Raw genomic sequence first — 20,474 nt, 5'->3', positions numbered from 1 at the left:
TTTCTGTTTGGTCTTGTTATAAGACGATCACAACTGGGCAGTAATCTGAGAACAAGGCAGGTCAGCATCTCATCAGAGAAAGATATGTGCAGGTATATCATCAGGTTTATTTACTTGTATTCCATATTGGCCTATCTCTATTAAAAGGCAATTCATTTTCCCTTCTACACTTGCCTCTTTCTCCTGCTATCCTCACCTCCTTAAGAGATGTCATTTTAGGACAGTCTTTGAATTCGAAACAAGTAGAGTTTCTAAGATATTTACTCCAAAAGAATTGCATCTAACTACGTCTACATTCAAGTCAATTTCCTAACTTATGCCACACATGACATTAAAATAGGACCACAAATCTGTAATGAAGATTTTAGAGTATGTCAAAGGCAGCTCTTATCTTACCAGGGCTTTTGAGAACATCTAGGACACTTCCTTCTTTCAGGGTTTTTGCAGGTCTAAAAGGACCCTCACAATCTTCATCTGGCTGCTTCTTACAGCTTGTACTATTCACTGCATTGGTATCTTGAGCTGTAGAAAAGATACTATGTCAAGAAGAAGCACCGGATCAAGTTAAATGTATTAAAGAGAGCTTTCAAAGCCAATTTGGATCACCTTCTAAAACATCATGAAAGTCACTGTAATTCAAAGATAATGGACAAATTTACTTAAAAATACAAGGTTAATTTGCTAGTACAAGAAAGCAAAGATAGTATTTCCCATACTATACACTGTACATTTTTCTCCTCCAAAAAGGCAAAAAGTATGAACTATAATTGTTACCCAATAAATTAACTGGTAATCAAAACAATCAAACTCAAACACTGGAGAGGTTATAGCACCCGGAGCAAGCTCCCAAACTACAAGAAATATGCATCTGACTACACAGCAATTTACAGTACTGATTGAACCAAACTTTCAAGTAAATACTCAACTGAGCAGTTATTTCATTTCTAGAAATTGATCCTATGATTAAAAATATCCTTCAGTTATAATATTGAAAATCTGGATGATAAATGCTCAATAAGGGACTGAGTCTGTCAATTACAGAATACCGACACGATAGATTACTATGTGGCCACAAAACATTCCCAAAAGCACAGTTATAGGTAAAGACGAGTTAAAAAGCCCAGAAGATTGTGAATGATACAAGAGTAATGGTGGCTGCCAGTGTTGAGTGACTTTTTACTTACTGCTTCTACTTTTTATGTTTCCTAAATTTTCCAAAATAAATATACCCTTAGACTTAAAATAAGAAATCTATGTTTTCAGTATGATAATGGCTTTGTGGTTTATTTTTTAAGGGGGAAAGTTTCTGTTTACAGTTGAAATATGTGTGGAACTGTTTCAATATAACCTGAGAGGTGTGTTTCTGCGTGTGAGAAGGAAGGGGAAAGGAGAGAAAGAGAAAGAAGACTGGCCAAAAAATGTGAAGTGTCGAAGCTGGGTAAACAGTACATGGAAATTCAGTCTACTACTTCCGAAAATGTTTCAAGTTTTCCATAATAAAATACAAACAAGGTTTTTCTTAAGTGTTTGCCAATTTTAAAAGGAGTAGTTTCAAAAAAATCCTACCTACCTCTACCTCACGCCATAAACAAAAATTAATACAAAATGGATCAATGATCTAAACATGAGAACTAAAACCATAAAATTCTCAGAAGAAAATCCAGGAGATGTATGTTCATGACTATGGATTTGGCAATAGATTCTCAGATATGACATCAAAAGCACAAGAAAAAAACCTGAACTTCGCCACAATTAAAAACCTTTGTGAATCGAAGGACATTACCAAGAAAGTGTGAAGACAATCTACGGAACGGGAGAAATTATTTGCAAATTATGTATCTTAAGGATCTAATATCCAGACTACATAAAACTGCTAACATCTCAGCAACAAAAAGACAAACCAACTTAAAAATGGGCAAAGGACTTGAATGGACATTTCTCCCAAGAAGATAAAGGGCCAACTAGCACATGAAAATATGCTCCATTATGCACCATTAGCCATTAGAGAAATGTAAATCGAAACCAAAAAGAAGCATCACTTCACACCCACTAAGATGGCTACCAACACAAAAGTGAAAAGTACACATGGTGAGAATGTGGAGAAATTAGAATCCTCATACACTGCTAGTGGCAATGTGAAAGGAACCAGTGGCTGAGAAAAACAGTTCTGTGGTTCCTCAAAAAGTTACACATAGAACTGTCATTTGACCACCAACTCCATTTCTAGGTATATACCCCAGAGCACTGAAACCACTATCCAAATAAATACGTGTACCTGAATTTTCATACCAGCACTATGCACAATAGCCAAAAGCTGGCAACAGCCCAAAAGTCCATCAATGGATGAATAGAACTATGATATACCCATACAATGGAACTTCACTCAGCCATAAAAGGAATGAAATTCTAGGGTGCCCGGCTGGCTCGGTAAGTAGAGCATACGACTCTTAAACTCAGGGTCTTGAGTTCAAGCCCCATATTGGGCATGGAGCCTACTTCGAATAAAAAGTAAGTAAATAAATTTTACAAAGAAAAAAGAGTGAAGTACTGATAAATACTGTAACACAGATGAACCCTGAAAACAAGTAAAGGAAGCTAGATGCAAAAATCACATGGTAGGATTCCAGAATAGGTACATACATACAAACAAAACACAGACTCGTAGTTGATAGGAGGTGGGAGAGAAGAAATGCGGAATGACTGTTATTTAATAGGTACAGGTTTCCTTTGTAGGGGGTGATAAGAATGTTCTAGAACTAGACAGGCTGTGGTAGTTGCACACCATGAATGTACTGAACACCACTGAATCTGTTCCCTTTCAAATGATTAATTTTATCTCACATGAATCTCACCACAGCAACAAAAACATACAAGAAACAAAACACTGTACCTACTACTTTTTATAACTGTGTCAAAACATACAATTGTATCACTTTGCCATAGTCTATCCTCCTTTAGAATAAAAATGGCACTGCTTTTAGTAATTGAAAGTAAATTTTAAGGATACCCTGAAGTGTATTCAAACTGCTGGAAAAAGACAGTGGAAAAATTAGCACCTGCCACAAAGTAATTAATCATGACTTCTACATTTTCAAGCAGCTTGTTAATGTCAAAGTGGTGAGAATCACTGTCACAATTGTATACATGCCACTTATAATAAATGCCTTAAAAATATGGATAATTTCCCAGATGTAATGAAATACAAAGGTTGTTTGAACAAGCTGCCGCTCATCCAGTTATCACCAATAACGCATTAGTAAAAACTGGAGGATTGTCATGCCTTTCCTCGTAACCAGGTGTGAAAATGGTCATTTGCAGAAGTTTTTTTTTTTTAAATATGTATTTTTTTATTTTAAGAGAGAAAGCGTGAAAGAGGCAGAGAGAGGAGAGTGAAAGAACCCCAAGCAAGCTGCACACTATCAGCATAGATCCCAACGCAGGGCTCCAACTCACGAACCGTGAGATCATGACCTGAGCCAAAACCAAGAGTTGAGCACTTAACCAACTGAGCCCCCCAGGCACCCCAGGAATTTGTAGAAGTTTATTTCTCTTGAATTCATAATAACATTGAAGAAAAAATTCGTGGTAAAAAGTATACCTGAAATGTGCCTGTTAATACTTTCTCTTACACAAGGCTGTTTTAGTCAATAAAAAACAAGACTGCAAACATACCAAATTCCTATTTTGTGCCACTCTCATAATCTATGCTCTTATCTTCCAGCTCATCCAGAGCTAGAACATCTGGCTTCTATGTCCTAGCTCTTTGGTTGTTGTTGTTGGTTGCTGCTGCTGCTGCTGTTTTTACTCTACCCTTTGAGGGAGGATCTAGTATTTTTTAAATTCCAAAACTATGAGGTAAAAAAACTGAGATAGACAAATACACGCTTCTGGATAGGGCGACAGAACTTAACTGATATCTCAGCCTATAAAGCCCCGCCTCCCAACCACCCCCTCACTTGGGGACACGGCTGTCACTCCACGACACCCAGCTCATGCCATTTAAAATCACTGTCTTCCTACTACATTCAGATTAAAATCCAATTCTTTCAGCATGGCATTCAAGAATTTTTAGAACTTAAAGCTACTTCTTAGCTTTATTACAAAAGATCTACAGATTTTGAAGAATATCATCCTTTTTTCTCTAACTCCCACAGCCCTGCACTTGCTGTGTGTCTCTGGAGTAAAATGCCCTTGCTCAAAACGTCCTGAAGTGAGTAACTTAGCCCAGATGGTTCTCCAGTTCTTGAACAGCAAACACTTGAAAGAAAACCACCATCACAACAAAATCCCATGATTTAATTATCTGCTTGCTCATTTCTTTCCCTCAACTACCCCCATTCCTGAAATATTATGTATCACTACCTGCAGAGGCCAGCAGAACCCTAACACATAAAAATGTTTGTGAACTGAACACTAAACCCAGAGATGGGATCCACGATAATTAGAATTTCACCTCGATAACAAATGTAAACAACACCTGAATTTCTTATGAGAGTTCATTTATAATAAACTGTCACCTTAATGGATATACTGCTGGTGTGACTATCCCTTCCCATAACTGAACTGTAACATATCCATTTAGTGAGCAGTTTCTGAGAAGGTTACTAAAAACTATTGCCAAAGGTTGATATTAGCTCCTGTCCGCTTTTTAGAGCTAATTTCATTCAAATGAATTTATAAGAACTGCCAAAGATTAAAGAAAGAATTTGAAATACTAATCTAATGCATGCAACCATTTTTATGTAACAACTTGGGAGAAATTTTTACTTACCTAAACTACTACTTGTAATTGGTTCTGAAATACTACTAGAGCCAGAAAGTTCTGTTGTTTTTGCAACAGGCACACTAAACGTAAATCCAATCTGTAAGGAGAAAAGGTATCCTTAATAGTCTACTTAGTTTTAAAACAAAATATCAAATATGGAGCTTTTTCTTATTCCAAGTCAAAAAAAAAAAAAGAGACACTGAATTTCATGTAGAGATTTTACAATCTCCAAAATTGAGATGCTTCTTATAATGAATGGTGTGTTAGGTCTAAACAGCATTTTCAATTTCTTAGGCATTTTTTTCATTCAAAGCAGTAAAGTAATAACGTGCTCCCAATGCTCATTTCTAGGTTTCTAAATGCGATTTTCCAATAAAACACTGAGATTTTATGGACAGTGGACAGGTTTCAGGCACACAGCAGGGATTACATACAATATGATCTGGAATATCTAGCAGTAACCAAAAACAAGAGCACAGTGAAAAACACAAGGCAGCATGTAAAAATGATATGCATGCCAAAGATGCATGGGGCAACTTGAACATTAAACTTATATCACTCAAAACACCTCTTTTTTTAATTTAATTTTTTAAATTTACATCCAAGTTAGTTAGCATACAGTGCAACAATGATTTCAGGAGTAGATTGCTTAATGCCCCTTACCCATTTAGCCCATCCCCCCGTTCTACAACCCCTCCAGTAACCCTCTGTTTGTTCTCCATATTTAAGAACCTCTTATGTTTTGTCCCCCTCCCTGTTTTTATAGTATTTTTGCTTCCCTTCCCTTGTAAAACACCTCTTTCTTAATTATGAAGAAATATGTATTATGAGGCATAAAAACCCAAAACTTTTCCAGATTAAAGGCAATTCAACAAACATGTTAACCAAATGCAATGCGATTTAGTTGATCAGGTCTTGATCTTTACTGGATCTGGGCCATTACAGGACAGTCTGGGGCCAATGGGGAAATCTGAATATGGACATTATTATACTATGTTACAATTTCATGGATAGAATTGTATTGTGGGTGTGCAAAGGAATGTCCTTTTTTCTTAGGGGACATATGGGAAAGGTATAAAGGTATCAAGATGTTTGCATCTTAACTTTCAAATGATCACGAGAAAATACACATGCTTGTGTGTGTGTGTAGTGAAAAATAAACAGGTGTTCACTCATTCAAGATTTCTATACACTGACTTTTTTAGGTTGGAAGAAAAACAATGGTATTTCTTACCACCAATGGCATCTTGGATTTTAAAAATACAGTATGCTTCTGAAATCAGTATGAAATATTCCTTGCTTGCTACTTACAGATGACGGAGGTAGAACATCTGCCTCAGTAGATTTTACAATTGGAGATGAAAATCGAAACATGGGACTGCCAGAACTGTTTGGAGAGGCCATTTGTACCTGGTTTTCCAAATTATTAAAATAACACAAAGAGTTTTTAGTAAAAGTAATTGACAATAAAACAGACCTTAACTTAAGCAAATTATTTCAAAGAAGCCAAAAGCAATTTATTTCCTTTTAGATTTAAAAATCACTTGTTAAGGGGCACCCAGCTGGCTCAGTCAGTAGAGCATGAGACTCTTGATCTTGGGGTTGTGAGCTCCAGCCCCACGATGGGGCTAGATTATTTAAAAATAAAATCTTAAAAAAATTAGTAAAATAATAATTTGTTAAAACTTGTGAAAAATAAATGGTAACTACTATAAAATCTGGCTTCTCCTTGGACGAGGAGTATACACTATCTTAGAGGTAGGTGAGTATGTATCTAAAGGAAAAAAATACCATCCATAAGAATATGTTCAGAAAAAGTAAAAGCCAGGACAAAATCATAAAAATTTTCAGGAGTAGTTAATCCTACCTGAGAAATAAAAACATAAACCCAATCTTACCAAAAAAAAAAAAAAAAAGTATCTTAAATCAGAAACATTGGAAACAAACTTATAATCATCAATCTCTAAGGCATTGCATAAGAATTAAACAGCACTCCATTATAATGTATCCCTTTATAACATACACTTTAAAAAGCAAAACACCATTTCCATTTTTCTCTTATTCTCAATTTCCATAGCAAGAACTTAACGCTTCAAACAGAATATAGTATTTTTTTTTTAAATAAGGAACAAAAATCACCTCTATTTGTACAATAGTTTTGTACCTTGTTTGTCAGTGATTGTGAAGGACTAACGGGCGATGGAGAGGAAGTTGTGATCACAGAGGAACTAAAATTGAAGGTAGGCAGTGAAGAACTGGTGATGGGTAGAGAGATTTTCGGCAATACTGGCACTTCCATTTCCTAAAACACAACATGTGTCATAATGATAGATTTCATCTTTCAAGTCATTCTTTTATCCCTACTTACTTTCAGGTGGAACTGAGAACAGGGAGGAGGCAGCAGCATACAGGGTTAACAATGTGGGCTCAACGTGGAAACTGGAGAGTGTTATGCTAAGTGAAATAAGTCATACAGAGAAAGACAGCATATATTTTCACTCTTATGTGGATCCTGAGAAACTTAACAGAAGACCATGGGGGAGGGGAAGGAAAGAAAAAAAAAGAGGGAGGGAGCCAAACCAAAAGATACTCTTGAAACACTGAGAGCAACCTGAGGGTTGATGGGGGATGGGAGGGAGAGGGGTGGGTGATGGGTATTGAGGAGGGCACCTGTTGGGATGAGCACTGGGTGTTGGTATGGAAACCAATTTGACGATAAATTTCATATTAAAAAAATAACAATCAGTCAAAAAAAAAAAAAACCCACAATGTGGGCTCTCAAATCAAAAGAAATGAACAAGATCTGAATCCCAGCTGTGCCACCACCAGACTTGGTGGCTTTGTGAACCTAACTGCCCTCAGTACAAATTTCCTAATGGCTGAAAATGAGGAAAAAATTACACCACCATTGTAGTATTAATATAAGACATAAAGTTATACATGGCCTTGGCATGTAAAACAAGCATTTAATAAACATCAGTACCAATGAGTTTGGTGAAATGCCTTGGTTTTTTATCCCAATATACTAAAGACCACTCTGAATCTCAAGCAACCCAGAGTTGGAAGGCAAGCAGAGTTGTGCTTCTGCTGATGGTGCAATAGTTCGTATCTGAACATTGACCTGACAAATAACAGTTGTAAACCCTAAACAAAATAGAAACAACCATATGAAAACACTGCCGAGCAACCAGAAGCAAGAGCGACCAGAAACAAGCACAAACTGCAGAGATGAAAACCACGTGGAAGAAGCGAGGAGCACTGGGTAAGTTTCCTGCACTCTTTCGGAGTTAGTACCACTCCATCAATTGAAATGGAGAGAGAACAGCAAATGTGTTCACTGAGGAATCAGGGGACAGGCTAGGTGAGCACAGCAGCTCAAAACTTGAGGGGAGATGCAGGAATGGGGAACTTACAGATCTGCACATAAACTGTCCAAGCTTCTAGCAGACCTGTAACCTGCTCACGTGCAAGGCAGACACCAAGGAGCCAACTTAGCAGAGTTCCAGCTGCCACCCACCACAAGTGGGAGAAGAGTTTGACTTCGGGTTAAATTCCCTACCGGCTAAAAACCATGTGACTACTACAAATGGATGTCGTTTATGGTACATAAATCACAGCTCTGTAAAGTCGACCCCTCCACCCAAAGGAAAAATAAAGATGCTTTCAGATAAAAGAAAATTAAAACAATCTGTTGCCATAAAACCCGCTCTGCAACTTCTTCAGGGCGAAGGGGCCGAATAACAAATGGAACTCAAGATTTCTGGAGATATGAACAATATGTGAGCAAACACAAAAAAACTGTTTTTCCTCTTAATTTCTTGAAAACACATATAATTGTACATGGGGCACCTGGGGTGGCTCAGTCAGTTAAGTGTCCAACTTCACCTCGGGACATGATCTCACAGTTCATGAGTTTGAGCCTCAGGTTGGGCTCTGTGCTATAGCACAGAGCCTGCTGAGGATTCTCTGTCTCCCTCTCTCTCTATCCCTTCCCCGCACTGTTTCTCTTTCTCAAAATAAATAAACTTGAGAAAAATTATTTAGAAAAAAATAATAAAATACATATAACTGTATAAAGCAAAAACTATGCAATATGGGTTTAAAGCCTATCTTATTTTAATACGAATGACAAGTATAACCTGAAATACTAAAGAAGGGCAGTAAATCAAACTATAAAGTTGCAAGATTCTTAAATTTTGCAGGAAGTAGTACAATATTAACACAGAGTAGAATGTGGAAGTTAAGGATACATATAGTAAAATTCTAAGAGGAACCACTAAAAGTGGCATGCAGAGGTAGAGATAAAAAGCAAAGTAATTAAAATGTAAGTATAACATTAACCAAAAGACAGCTTTCCAAAGAAGGCAAACCAAAAAATGGGAAAAGAAGAAAACAAGATAAAAATGGGAGACCTTAATCCAATACAGACACATACACACACACACACATATATGTAACTATAACGTTACTTACATTAATTATAAACAAACATTCCAATTAAAAGGCAAAAAAACAGATAAAAAGGAAAGACTAACCTATATACTGTCTATAAGAAACTCACTTAAAAAGACAGAAGTTAAAAGGAATTGGATGGGGGCACCTGGGTGGCTCAGTCAGTTAAGCCGACTTCAGTTCAGGTCGTGATCTCATTGTTCGTGAGTTTGAGCCCCGCACCAGGCTCTGTGCTGACAGTGCACAGCCTGTTTGAGATTCTCTCTATCCCTCTCTCTCTGCCCCTCCTCATTCTCTCTCAAAAATAAACAGTTAAAAAAGAAAAAAAAGGCAAATGGTTGGGAAAAGATATAACCTGTAATTAGTAAGCCTAAGAAGGCCTATTCTAACAGAGGCTAGCTATATTAATACCAGATATTGCAGATGTCAAGACAAAGAACATCTCCAAAGACTTTTTCTTTAAAGAACATTTAATAATATTAAAGGAGGCAAATCACTGAGGAGCCATGATAGATGTTAAGGTGCATGCTTTAATGAGGGCTTCAAAATATGTAAAGCAAAAACTGACATAAGGGGGAAAAGACAAATCCACCAGATGAAAGTGGACAATTTTAACTCCTATCTCTCAACAATTTAATAGACTAACCAGACACACCCCACACCCTGGAAAAAAAATTCAGCAAGAACAAAGATGATCTAAGAAATACTATCAGTCATCTGACACTTTATATAACACTATACCCAACAACTGTAAAATACAGTCTTACAATGAGATACCACCATATACAAAGCAGAATGGCTAAAGTTAAATGATGACGACTATTAATAAGGATGAAGAGTGAAAGAAATACTGACACACTGTTGGTGAGGGTATAAAATATTATATTCACTTTGGAAAAGAGGTTGGCATTTCTTAGAAAGTTAAACACATATCATACAACCTAGCTCCTCCACTTCTACGTTATTTACCCCCAAGAGAAATCAACACATGTCTACAAAGCACTCCCAGAATGTTCATAGCACCTTTATTCATAATAGCCAGGCATTAAAGAACACACACACTGCATAACTGTATTAATATGAAGTTCCAGAACAAGCAACACCAACATATGGAGGAAAAAATGAGAATAGTGATTGCCTCCAGAGTAGGAGGCGATGAGTACTAACCGAGAAGGAACACAAGTGAACCTTCTAGAGCAATGGAAATGTCTGACACGTCGAAAGGGGTTTGGCTTACACAGGTGCAACCATTTGTCAAATGCATGAATGATACACCTAAGAATTTTACATTTTACTACATGTAAACTTTTGCTAAATTTAAAAACAACAAATATTTAACTGCAATTTGTGCTATATATGCTGAAGTATTTGGGGTAAAATATACTGAGATCTTCGACTTACTGTGAAATGCATCAGAAACTAAGATATACACTCGATAAAGCAAATATAACAAAGTATTGGAATCTAAGTGCTAAGTATATTTGTGTTCACTACACAATTCTTTCCCTATTTCTTATGCTTGAAACTTATCATAATCAAATTTCAGGGAGGGGAGAGGAAGCGAACGAAGATGCGTTTGACTATTTCAGTAGGGAAGTTTCATCTGATCTCCAATCTTCAGTCTTACTTTCTTCCCTTTAGACCCTCACAACACCTGGGCACATCAGCTAAACAACCTATTATCTTACTTATGCCAACTCAGTAAGCCACAGACTTGGACATCCTGGTTCTTTTTATCACTGACCTTGAACCAAGCCTAAATTTGATGCCTATTCACCAAAATTTTGACTTAGTTGATCAGAAGTGGATCCCACAAATCCACAAGAAAGTTAAGAATTGTAACTGGATTATGCCAGATACTTTGAGTTGAACACAATCACCAGATATGTGTCTATGTATCACCTTTGTAATACCTTTACATGGGTTATCTCACATGAGGAAGATACTACTGTTGTAGATGAAGAAACTAAGGCAGAGAGATACATGGCTTAATATCATACAGCTATTAAATGGCAGCCATCCCACAGACACAAGCTATTTATTCTTCTTATCCCCATTTTACGGATAAGATGATGTACATACAAATTATTCTGACCAAGATCACTCAGTTAACAAGCAGCAGGCCTGTACCTGACATGACGATATCAATCAATTAAATCTCCCCAAACTCAGTTTTATTATATGCTCCTAATCTGTTCTGTATCAATGAGATTTTTTCATTATTTCATTATTACTGGTATCACAGTAAAGACAAAAAGGCCAAATATTTAGTGACTAACACACATTCCTTATAAATTTTGAGATCTAAGAGAAAGTGAAAGGCAAAACATACTTTTACTACCTCATAATGCAAAACGGGTTATTTACAACACAGAGCTCTATTAACCTGAATGTTTAAGTGAATAAAAAATACCAATCCCTGCTAAATGCCAAAAGTACCTGAAACTAGCCTAATTTGTTTACATTCCACTAAAAATAAAACGTCTTCCATTTGACTAATCCCAAAAACCCATTAAAATACCCACAAATGTTCCATCCTTTACCAAAAGTTCTTATTCACTATATCTGAATTAAGAACTAGTCTAAACGTTACTTGTCATCTGAAGCGAAAACAGCACTGAACACAAAATAAGAAAGCGTCTACCTAGAAACCTCTTCTACCTAGATTTAAAAAACAGAGGGTAGGCAGAAAATTTGCGGCAGCCACCCCTTTTGTACCACTTTCCTCGGATATGTGAAGACTAACTCCAGTGTGGAACAGAACAAAGGACAGGAATTGGGTGAGGCATCCTGGGATACAAAGTTGGCAGTTGGCAGTTGGCCAGAATGGACAGGGGGCCCAGAGAAGGGAGGAGGTGATAAAGAGGTCTGGAGTGAGACTTTCATAAAGCTCCTTACAGTATACCAACCAGTAAGAGGAAACAAAGTAAATTAATAAACTTTCACGCCCTCCCAATGTCTTGATACAACAAAAGACACACACAACACATATCTTTCTGTAAGACAGTCAAAACTGAGCTACAGATCTAAACATCAACTTCAGCTAAAGATCTTAGGAATATATTCTTCATAAAAGTTGAAACTGAGGGGTGCCTGGGTGGCTCAGTCGGTTGGGTAGCCAACTACAGCTCAGGTCATGGTCTCGCGGTCTGTGGGTTTGAGCCCCGCGTTGGGCTCTGTGCTGACAGCTCAGAGCCTGGAGCCTGCTTCCGATTCTGTGTCTCCCTCTCTCTCTGCCCCTTCATTGCTTGCTCTCTGTCTCTCTCTCTCTCAAAAATAACAAAAATTAAAAAAAAAAAAAAAGTTGAAACTGAAGAGAAAGAAACAATTCACAGATCTGTTATCTGGCAAACACCACACCAAGATGTTTTCTTCATACAGGGATAAACTTTAAAAAGCTAGAGACACAAATTTTACTGAGAAATATAAAGCCTTGTCTAAAGAACAGGCTACATAAAGAGCTATACTAATCACAAAGTAATTTCCTTATGTATACAAAGCAAGACAAATAACTCATTTTTTTAATTTTTTTAAATTTTTTTATTTTTGAGAGAGACAGAGACAGACAGAGCACGAGTGGGGTTGGAGCAGAGAGAGAGGGAGACACAGAATCCAAAGCAGGCTCCAGGCTCTGAGCTATTAGCACAGAGCCCTATGCAGGGCTCGAACCCACAAACTGTGAGATCATAACCCAAGCCCAAGTTGGACGCTTAACCGACTGAGTCACCCAGGTGCCCCAAAATAACCCATTTCTTAAAGGTAATTTAATCATGTCTACATAAAGAGCTTTTATAACAATAGAAAATTGGTTTGCTTAAGAAAACTACAAAATTTTATGAGCCGAATCACGAATGGCATTCAAGACTTTTTCTTCCAAGATGGTAGATAGAATACATTAATACATTCCTTCCTTTCACAACACTGCAGCAGAACAACCAGAACCTCAGAAAAAGACAAAACCTTAAGACTAGTACTGAGCCAAGACCCCAGCATAATGTCATATATCACAAGCGAGGCTCAGAGGCAGAACGTCCAAGCTGCCAAAGCAGTCATGGTTCCGGTGAGTCAGAGAGGCACAACTACAAAACTGCTAAACAGGAAAAGAGGAGATAAAGAAAATGGAAAAGAAAGACTGCCTACTTTGCATAGACTTGGAAAGCATACCAAGAGACAAGAAGGAAATTAATACTAACTCTTATAATTTCAATTAACACATGATTTTATAGTCAACAGAAACTGTTACAGAAGATCTCGTTTAAAAATCTAAAAACTCCTAAAAAAATAAAACTCATGCATCAATGAAGAAGTCACAAATGAAATTTTAATTGGAAACAAACAACAAGGGTGCTTGGGCGGCTCAGTTGGCTAAGTGTCCAACTCTTGATTTCAGCTCATGTCATGATCTCGTGGTTCGTGAGTTCGAGCTCTGCCTTGGGCTCTGTGCTGATAGCTCAAAGCCTGCTTGGGATTCTCGCTCTCCTTCTCTCTGCACCCCCCTCACCACCACCCCCCACCCCCGCTTGCTCTCTCAAAATAAATAAAAAGAAACTTAAAAAAAAAAAAGAAACAAAAAAACAAATGAAAGTATTAGGTATCAAAACTTAAATGATTCAGTTAGGATGAAATTCACCTGTGAAAAGAATGGAAGAAGGCCTGCATTCAACCCAGAAGTAGTTAGGAAACAAACAGAGCAGCCTATAGAAATACAGGCTAATTTAACCAATCTTTGATTAGTCCTTATTATTTCCAAACTTTCCGGTTCAGAATATATAAGGGACTCTTCCTAATAAAAGAAATAATCCAATAAAAAAATGGATAAAGGAAGAGAACCCTAAATGACAAGAAACTCATAAAAAGAGGTCTCCCTCCCTAGTAAACACGAAATGCTAAATAAAACTCCAATGGCATAACACTTTACACATATCACCTTGGCAAAAATGTAAAAAAAAATAAATAAAATCAAGTACTCTAAAGAAAAAGCAGATCTACCCTACAGTATTCAAACTGCCTTCAGAGCAATAAGGCAACATTTACTATGTTTGAAGATGTGGATCCTCCCCGATAATCCAACAACTCCATTCCCAGATAAACAGCCTAGAGAAAGTACTGCTTGTATGTGCTGAGGCAGAAGTGCATAAATACTGACTTCAGCATGTATTAGGATGTACAGAGTGGACTGTGGTGTATTTTCATACTAGATAAATCTATAACAGTGAAATTAAACAACCTGGCAATTATCTTTTACAACACCCACAAATTTCACAAATCATAGGAAGAAAATGGCAAATGAGAAGAACATGTAACAGTATTAATCCATTTATGTAAGTTTCAGAAACAGACAAAACCCAACCAAACAGTAACATTCCAAAGGTCAAAGAATTTCAGTTGTAATTCTCTTACTGAAAGGAATTATGGCTTTTTAATGGTACCCATAAAACACCAGGTTAGGTTTTCCGTGCCGTCACAGTGAAGGTGGTTCAAAAAGCCCGCTAACTGAACACACACACACGCATGCACACTCACTTGGAAGGGACTATTTCAGTGGCAGATTATTCATTCCTGTGCTGGGTCTCCCCCAAGACCCACCCTTCCAGAACTCCCCTCACCACCACTACACCAAAGCTTTTAATAAACCTCAAGAATATAAGCATATAACCTACCTCTTCCTCTGGAGGTTTAGATGCAACAAAGCGTGTTCTCTCTCGTCTCATCTTGCCGCCTCCACTACCTACTCCAGAAGATAAACCATTGGCTGCAGACATACTGAAATTTGGGTAAGAAAAGCCACTAGGCAAAGAAAAAGAAAATTAAAACAAATGATATATTACTCTGGTCCATAACTTGTTAACTAACTGAATACCTAAAAATCAGAACTGCTAACAAGAAAATAAATATACAACTGAATGTGATTTTAAAAGCAGACAGAGGGGTGCCTTCGTGGCTCAGTCAGTTACGCGGCCAACTTCAGCTCAGGTCATGATCTCGTGGTTCTTGAGTTCGAGCCCCGCGTCGGGCTCTGTGCTGACAGCTCAGAGCCTGGAGCCTGCTTCTGATTCTGTGTCTCCCTTTCTCTGCCCCTCCCCTGCTTGCTCTCTGTCTCTCAAAAATAACAAACGTTAAAAAAAAAATTAATAAAAAAAATAATAAATGCGGACAGATTTGTGTGTGTGTGTGTATAACGTTTGTTTTTTAACCTTCTTAATCTTCAAAAAAACATACATAAGTCAAACGCAGACCTTACAAATGACATATAAAGAAGCTTAACTATGAAGACGCATTACCTTTCTCGTTGTTCTCTGTTTTGTCCTGGTGTCACAGGGTTCTCATATCCAGTCTAGAATAAGATGAGCACACCAGATTTACATGCCTGCTTATTTGTTTTCATTTTCTTAATACTTCCCTTCTATCAATCCATTGTAATATTTGAAATCAGGAATTTGATGGGTTTTTAGTGAGTGAATCCTAAAACTTCCAACTTACACCCTGTTTCTGAACAACAACTAAATTACAACATGACTATACACATAAAATGTCACTGAGCACACTGCCCTTTCAATAAAATAGTAGTACACAAAATTAATACACTTACAGACCGCAAAAATACTTTTACTCTTCTCTCATTCTGGCCTATTAAAGGTGTAAGCAAATTTACAAGGATCTTCTTTGGGAAATGCATCCCTCTAATTTAAGTTCTTCCATTAAAAGAATATCATGGCTCCTTGGAGAGCTAGCAAATCACAGGGCTGAGACCAGAAACTTACAGGACGAGCCTAGATTCTTTTACATCAAAAGCAACTAAATGTTCAAAAACTGAGGGGGGAAAAAAAACCAAAAACAAAAAACTGAGAGGAAATATTAAAAGGACACACGAGCCAGTTCAAAGGCCAAATGATAGAACATGAACATCAAAATAATGCCAATAAAGGATTATAAACTACAGAATGTGAGAATTAAAGTTGACTTTAAAAACACATTCAAAGATAGGTATGTAAATGAGATTCAAGAAGACTTTTCCTCCAGTAGGAGGTCAACTAATGTTGAAAGATAGGTGGAATTAGAAAACCACCCACTGGCAATCTACAAACAGGTTTAGGCAAACATCACCAATAATACTAACTACTGAGAGGATATTTATCCTCTCAGTTATCTACCCACCAGATATTTATTAATTACAAAAGACAAAATCATCACTTTGCAGTGAAAAAATCTTACCGCTGCCACCTTAATTACCAAAAGCACAAAATTAGAATCTAATCATGAGGAAACATCAGACATTCCCAAACTGCAGGACATTCTACCCAGTAACTTACTTGCACTTTAGAAATCTCAATGTTAGGAAATACAAAAACAAACAAAAACCCTAAGGAACTGTTCTAGACTAAAGGAGATGAAGGGACAAGAAAACTAAAAAATGCAATACATAATCTTGAATTTTTTTCTTTTGGGATAACTGGCAGCATCAAAATAAAATCTATAGATCAGATCACAGAATTGTATAATGTTAAGTTTCTGCTTTTGATAATTATTCCGCAATTACTACATTAAAGGAATTCCCTGTTTGTAGGAAACACACAGTAAAATTAGGACATAGTATACTGTGAAGTTTTAAAACTGTTCTTGCAAAGTCTATGAATCCAAAATTATATGTGAAATATTTTTAAAATTTTAATAAAGCAAGTATGACAAAATGTTAATGATTCGGTGAAACGAGGAGTCATGGCTAAAGACTACTATTCTGTCAACTTTAGCTTGAAAATTTTTAATAAATTAGATTATGAAGATCAGATGAGATTAAATATAAGTAAATGCACAAGTAATGCATAAGATACCATGTAAATACAATAAATACCAAAAATACACTTTAGCTAAACAACACAAGAAAACAGACAACCCCAGAACATGGTGACATTTTAAGACAACTGGCCTGGTCTCTTCAAAAACCAATGTGCCTAGCAATTCCACTCCTAGGTACAGACCCCAGAAACACCGCAACATATGCCTACAAAACACCTGTACACCAAAGTTGAAAGCGGTATTATTCATTACAATCAAAAAGTAAAAGCGACCCAAATTTCCCTCAACTGATGAAAGGATAAACAAAATCTAGCATATCCAAACAATGAAATATTCAGACACATAAAAAGGAGTAAAGTTCTGATGTGCACTACAACACGGATGAACCTCGAAAACATGCTGAGTGACATAAACTAGACACTAAAAACCATATTCTATGATTCCATTTAAATGAAATGCCCAGTACAAGCAAATCTATAAAGACAGATCAGTGGTTGCTTAAGGCTGGAGAAGGAGGGGTGGGAATGAGATTTTGGGTGGTTGGGATGAATGGTTATAAAAATGTTCCAGAGTTAACAGTGGTAATGACCAAACAACCCTGTGAATATGCTAAAAATCACTGTTCCACTGTAGTCTTCAATTAGGTATGTGAATTGCATCTCAATAAAGCAGTTGTTTTTAAAAAAAAAAAACAACAATGTGGTAAGGGTCAAGGTTTGAGGTCAGAAAGAGAAAACGCAAAGCAATGTGTGATATTTGCTTGGATTCTGATTCAAAAAAGGAGCTGTAAACAACACTGGAATGTGGACTAGATATTAGACAATATTACATTAATTTCTTTGGATATGGTAATATAGAAGTAATTAGGAAATGCATGCCAAAGTACTTAGGGGTGAACAGATGTATAATACAAAATTTTATTTTCAAATGGTTCAACAACAACACAAACAAAACACACCAATAAAGCAAGTCTGGCAAAATTATTTCATCTAAACCATGAGTACATACTAGTGTTACTTACTAGTAAATACTAATTTACGATTTGATCACAGTGCCAGCCATTTGAAAGGCACACCAACTCGTAACCATCACTAATACACAAACTTTATGTATTACCTAGTTGCTAGACTGCAATGGTGGACTACTCATATATTATTTATTCTTACTCATTTTGATCAATATCCAAAGAATAGTGAAAATAGGGGCGCCTGGGTGGCTCAGTCGGTTGAGCGTCCAACCTCAGCTCAGGTCATGATCTCGCGGTCTGTGGGTTCGAGCCCCACATCGGGCTCTGTGCTGACAGCTCGGAGCCTGGAGCCTGCTTCGGATTCTGTGTCTCCCTCTCTTTCTGCCCCTCCCCCACTCACACCGTGTCTCTCTCCGACATATAAATGTTTAAAAAAAAAAAAAAAAAAAAGAATAGTGAAAATAAACACATACTCACATTGTGCTTTTTATCTATTCTTTGAGTAGTCTTCCTTAATTCACCAGATGGGGTCAGAGATGGTTTAAAATAAACAGTTCTATTTGTTGCTATGGAAACCGGCTTCGGGGTCATGAGTCTCTGAACGGGGGGATACTGAGAATCCACCTTATAGGTAATCAGAAACCATAGAAAAAACTTTTTTTTCATATATATCGGTGACACATATCTAAACGTTATCTGGCAATAGCTAATGTGAGCTAGAGACCATGAAAATGCCTAGAGAAATATCCAGTATGTGCAAACAAATACTAGAAGGAAAAATAGATAGTAATAGAATAGTAATAGGTTTATATGTAAACCTGTATATAATAAAATCCCAAATAGCTTCAGACTATTTTTTTCTACACTTAATGACTTTTCATATAAGCAGAAAAATGGAAACTATATTCAAAACTGTTCTACAAATCTAAGTTTCACATGTTGAATTTCAAATACAGAAACTAAAACTGATTTTGCCACATTTTCCCCAAATTACTCTCTAGATATCCTTCAGCTGGAAATAAGATTATTTTTAAACTAGCTATGAAAATAATTGCTAAAACTGTGAGCAAACCTCTCTCCAAGTTAATTTTCCCCTATTGTTATTTAAAAACCAAACTAAAAGTCTTAAAATTTATTAGTAAAACTGTGTTAAGAATTTGAAATCCTAGGGGCACCTGGGTGGCACAGTTAGTTAAGCAGCCAACTCTTGATTTCAGCTCAGGTCATGAGCTCACATTTTGTGAGATGAAGCCCTGCGTGGGGCTCTGGGCTGACAGTGCAGAGCCTGCTTGGGATTCTCTCTCTCTCTGACCCTCCTCCACACACACACACGCGCGCGTGCGCTTATGTGCGCGCTAAATAAACTTAAAAAATTAAAAAAAAAAATCCAAATCCTAAAATAAACTGGCATTATTATCTGAGCACACAAGTGTTTTGTCAACAGTCTTTTGCAACACGGAAACACAGTAAAAGTCCTGTTGGTGAAAGAGGACCATAAAGCCAAGAACTTGTACTCTGTCCAAAGACTGTAATACAATGAATACAGTCCTTTCTCTTAGCAGCAGCTGTGAACAACATTGGTTTCCAAGGCAAAGCTCCTGCATACTAGCTCTTCTCTAAATCCTCATCACAACTGTGATCTTTTTTTTTATAAATTTTTTTTTTCAACGTTTATTTATTTTTGGGACAGAGAGAGACAGAGCATGAACGGGGGAGGGGCAGAGAGAGAGGGAGACACAGAATCGGAAACAGGCTCCAGGTTCTGAGTCATCAGCCCAGAGCCCGACGCGGGGCTCGAACTCACGGACCGCGAGATCGTGACCTGGCTGAAGTCGGACGCTTAGCCGACTGCGCCACTCAGGCGCCTCACAACTGTGATCTTATAACTCAATGACAGTCTATTCTGTAGACTGTTACATCTGTGAAACATGAACTACAATATTGTATTCTGGCCTTTATATATCTTCACACCCATTAATAAAACTGTATTGATACTACATTTAAACATTAATAAAGACTTTTATCAATGAGAACTTGTATTATGGTACAATTTTTTAATTTACTTTTTAAACAATCTAATATAAAACAGGAGTGTGAGAAAAGCAGCCAATGCCATAAATTAATCCCATCGCCATGGCTAATAATGGATTCTCTCTTGCCTGATTACAAACATCTAGTTAATTCTAGATAGTGTTATGAAGTAACACTATCCCTCCCCAAACTCTCAATTTTAGCCTTCTTCTCTGCAGAATTTTAGTAAAAATAATTATAACTTACCAATATCTCACACACAGTTCTCACAACGAATTCAGAAAATTATGATAATTTTAATCAGTGACCTCTGAGGGAAACTGGTGTTGTAGTAAAAGCTTTCACAAGTAAGGATCTGGGACTCTGCTTCTCCTGAAGGATACTTAACTAGCCACAAGTATAACTTACAAAAAATATACCTCTTTAACTCTATCAAGCATTTTAATTTTTCCACAGTAACCTCCA

At 37.0% G+C, this 20,474-nt stretch overlaps 1 protein-coding gene across 6 annotated transcripts in view; it reads right to left on the bottom strand.

Moving 5' to 3' along the window:
* Positions 1-20,474, bottom strand: part of NUP153 (nucleoporin 153) — an 87,367-nt gene that overhangs the window by 22,623 nt on the left and 44,270 nt on the right. For all 6 annotated transcript variants that reach the window (XM_043590748.1, XM_043590749.1, XM_043590747.1 and 3 more), the window contains 7 exons: positions 18,456-18,602; positions 15,499-15,551; positions 14,878-15,004; positions 6,930-7,067; positions 6,077-6,175; positions 4,772-4,862; positions 397-522 (listed from right to left, as the gene is read on the bottom strand). In XM_043590748.1, the coding sequence (XP_043446683.1) occupies positions 397-522; positions 4,772-4,862; positions 6,077-6,175; positions 6,930-7,067; positions 14,878-15,004; positions 15,499-15,551; positions 18,456-18,602 (781 nt within the window). The remainder of the gene's footprint in view (positions 1-396; positions 523-4,771; positions 4,863-6,076; positions 6,176-6,929; positions 7,068-14,877; positions 15,005-15,498; positions 15,552-18,455; positions 18,603-20,474) is intronic.

Source organism: Prionailurus bengalensis, chromosome B2, assembly GCF_016509475.1.
Source record: "Prionailurus bengalensis isolate Pbe53 chromosome B2, Fcat_Pben_1.1_paternal_pri, whole genome shotgun sequence".
In the NCBI taxonomy this organism is placed as follows: Eukaryota; Metazoa; Chordata; class Mammalia; order Carnivora; family Felidae; genus Prionailurus; species Prionailurus bengalensis.
The sequence above is the reverse complement of the archived record's forward strand: the minus strand, read 5'-3'. Positions and strand labels throughout refer to the sequence as shown.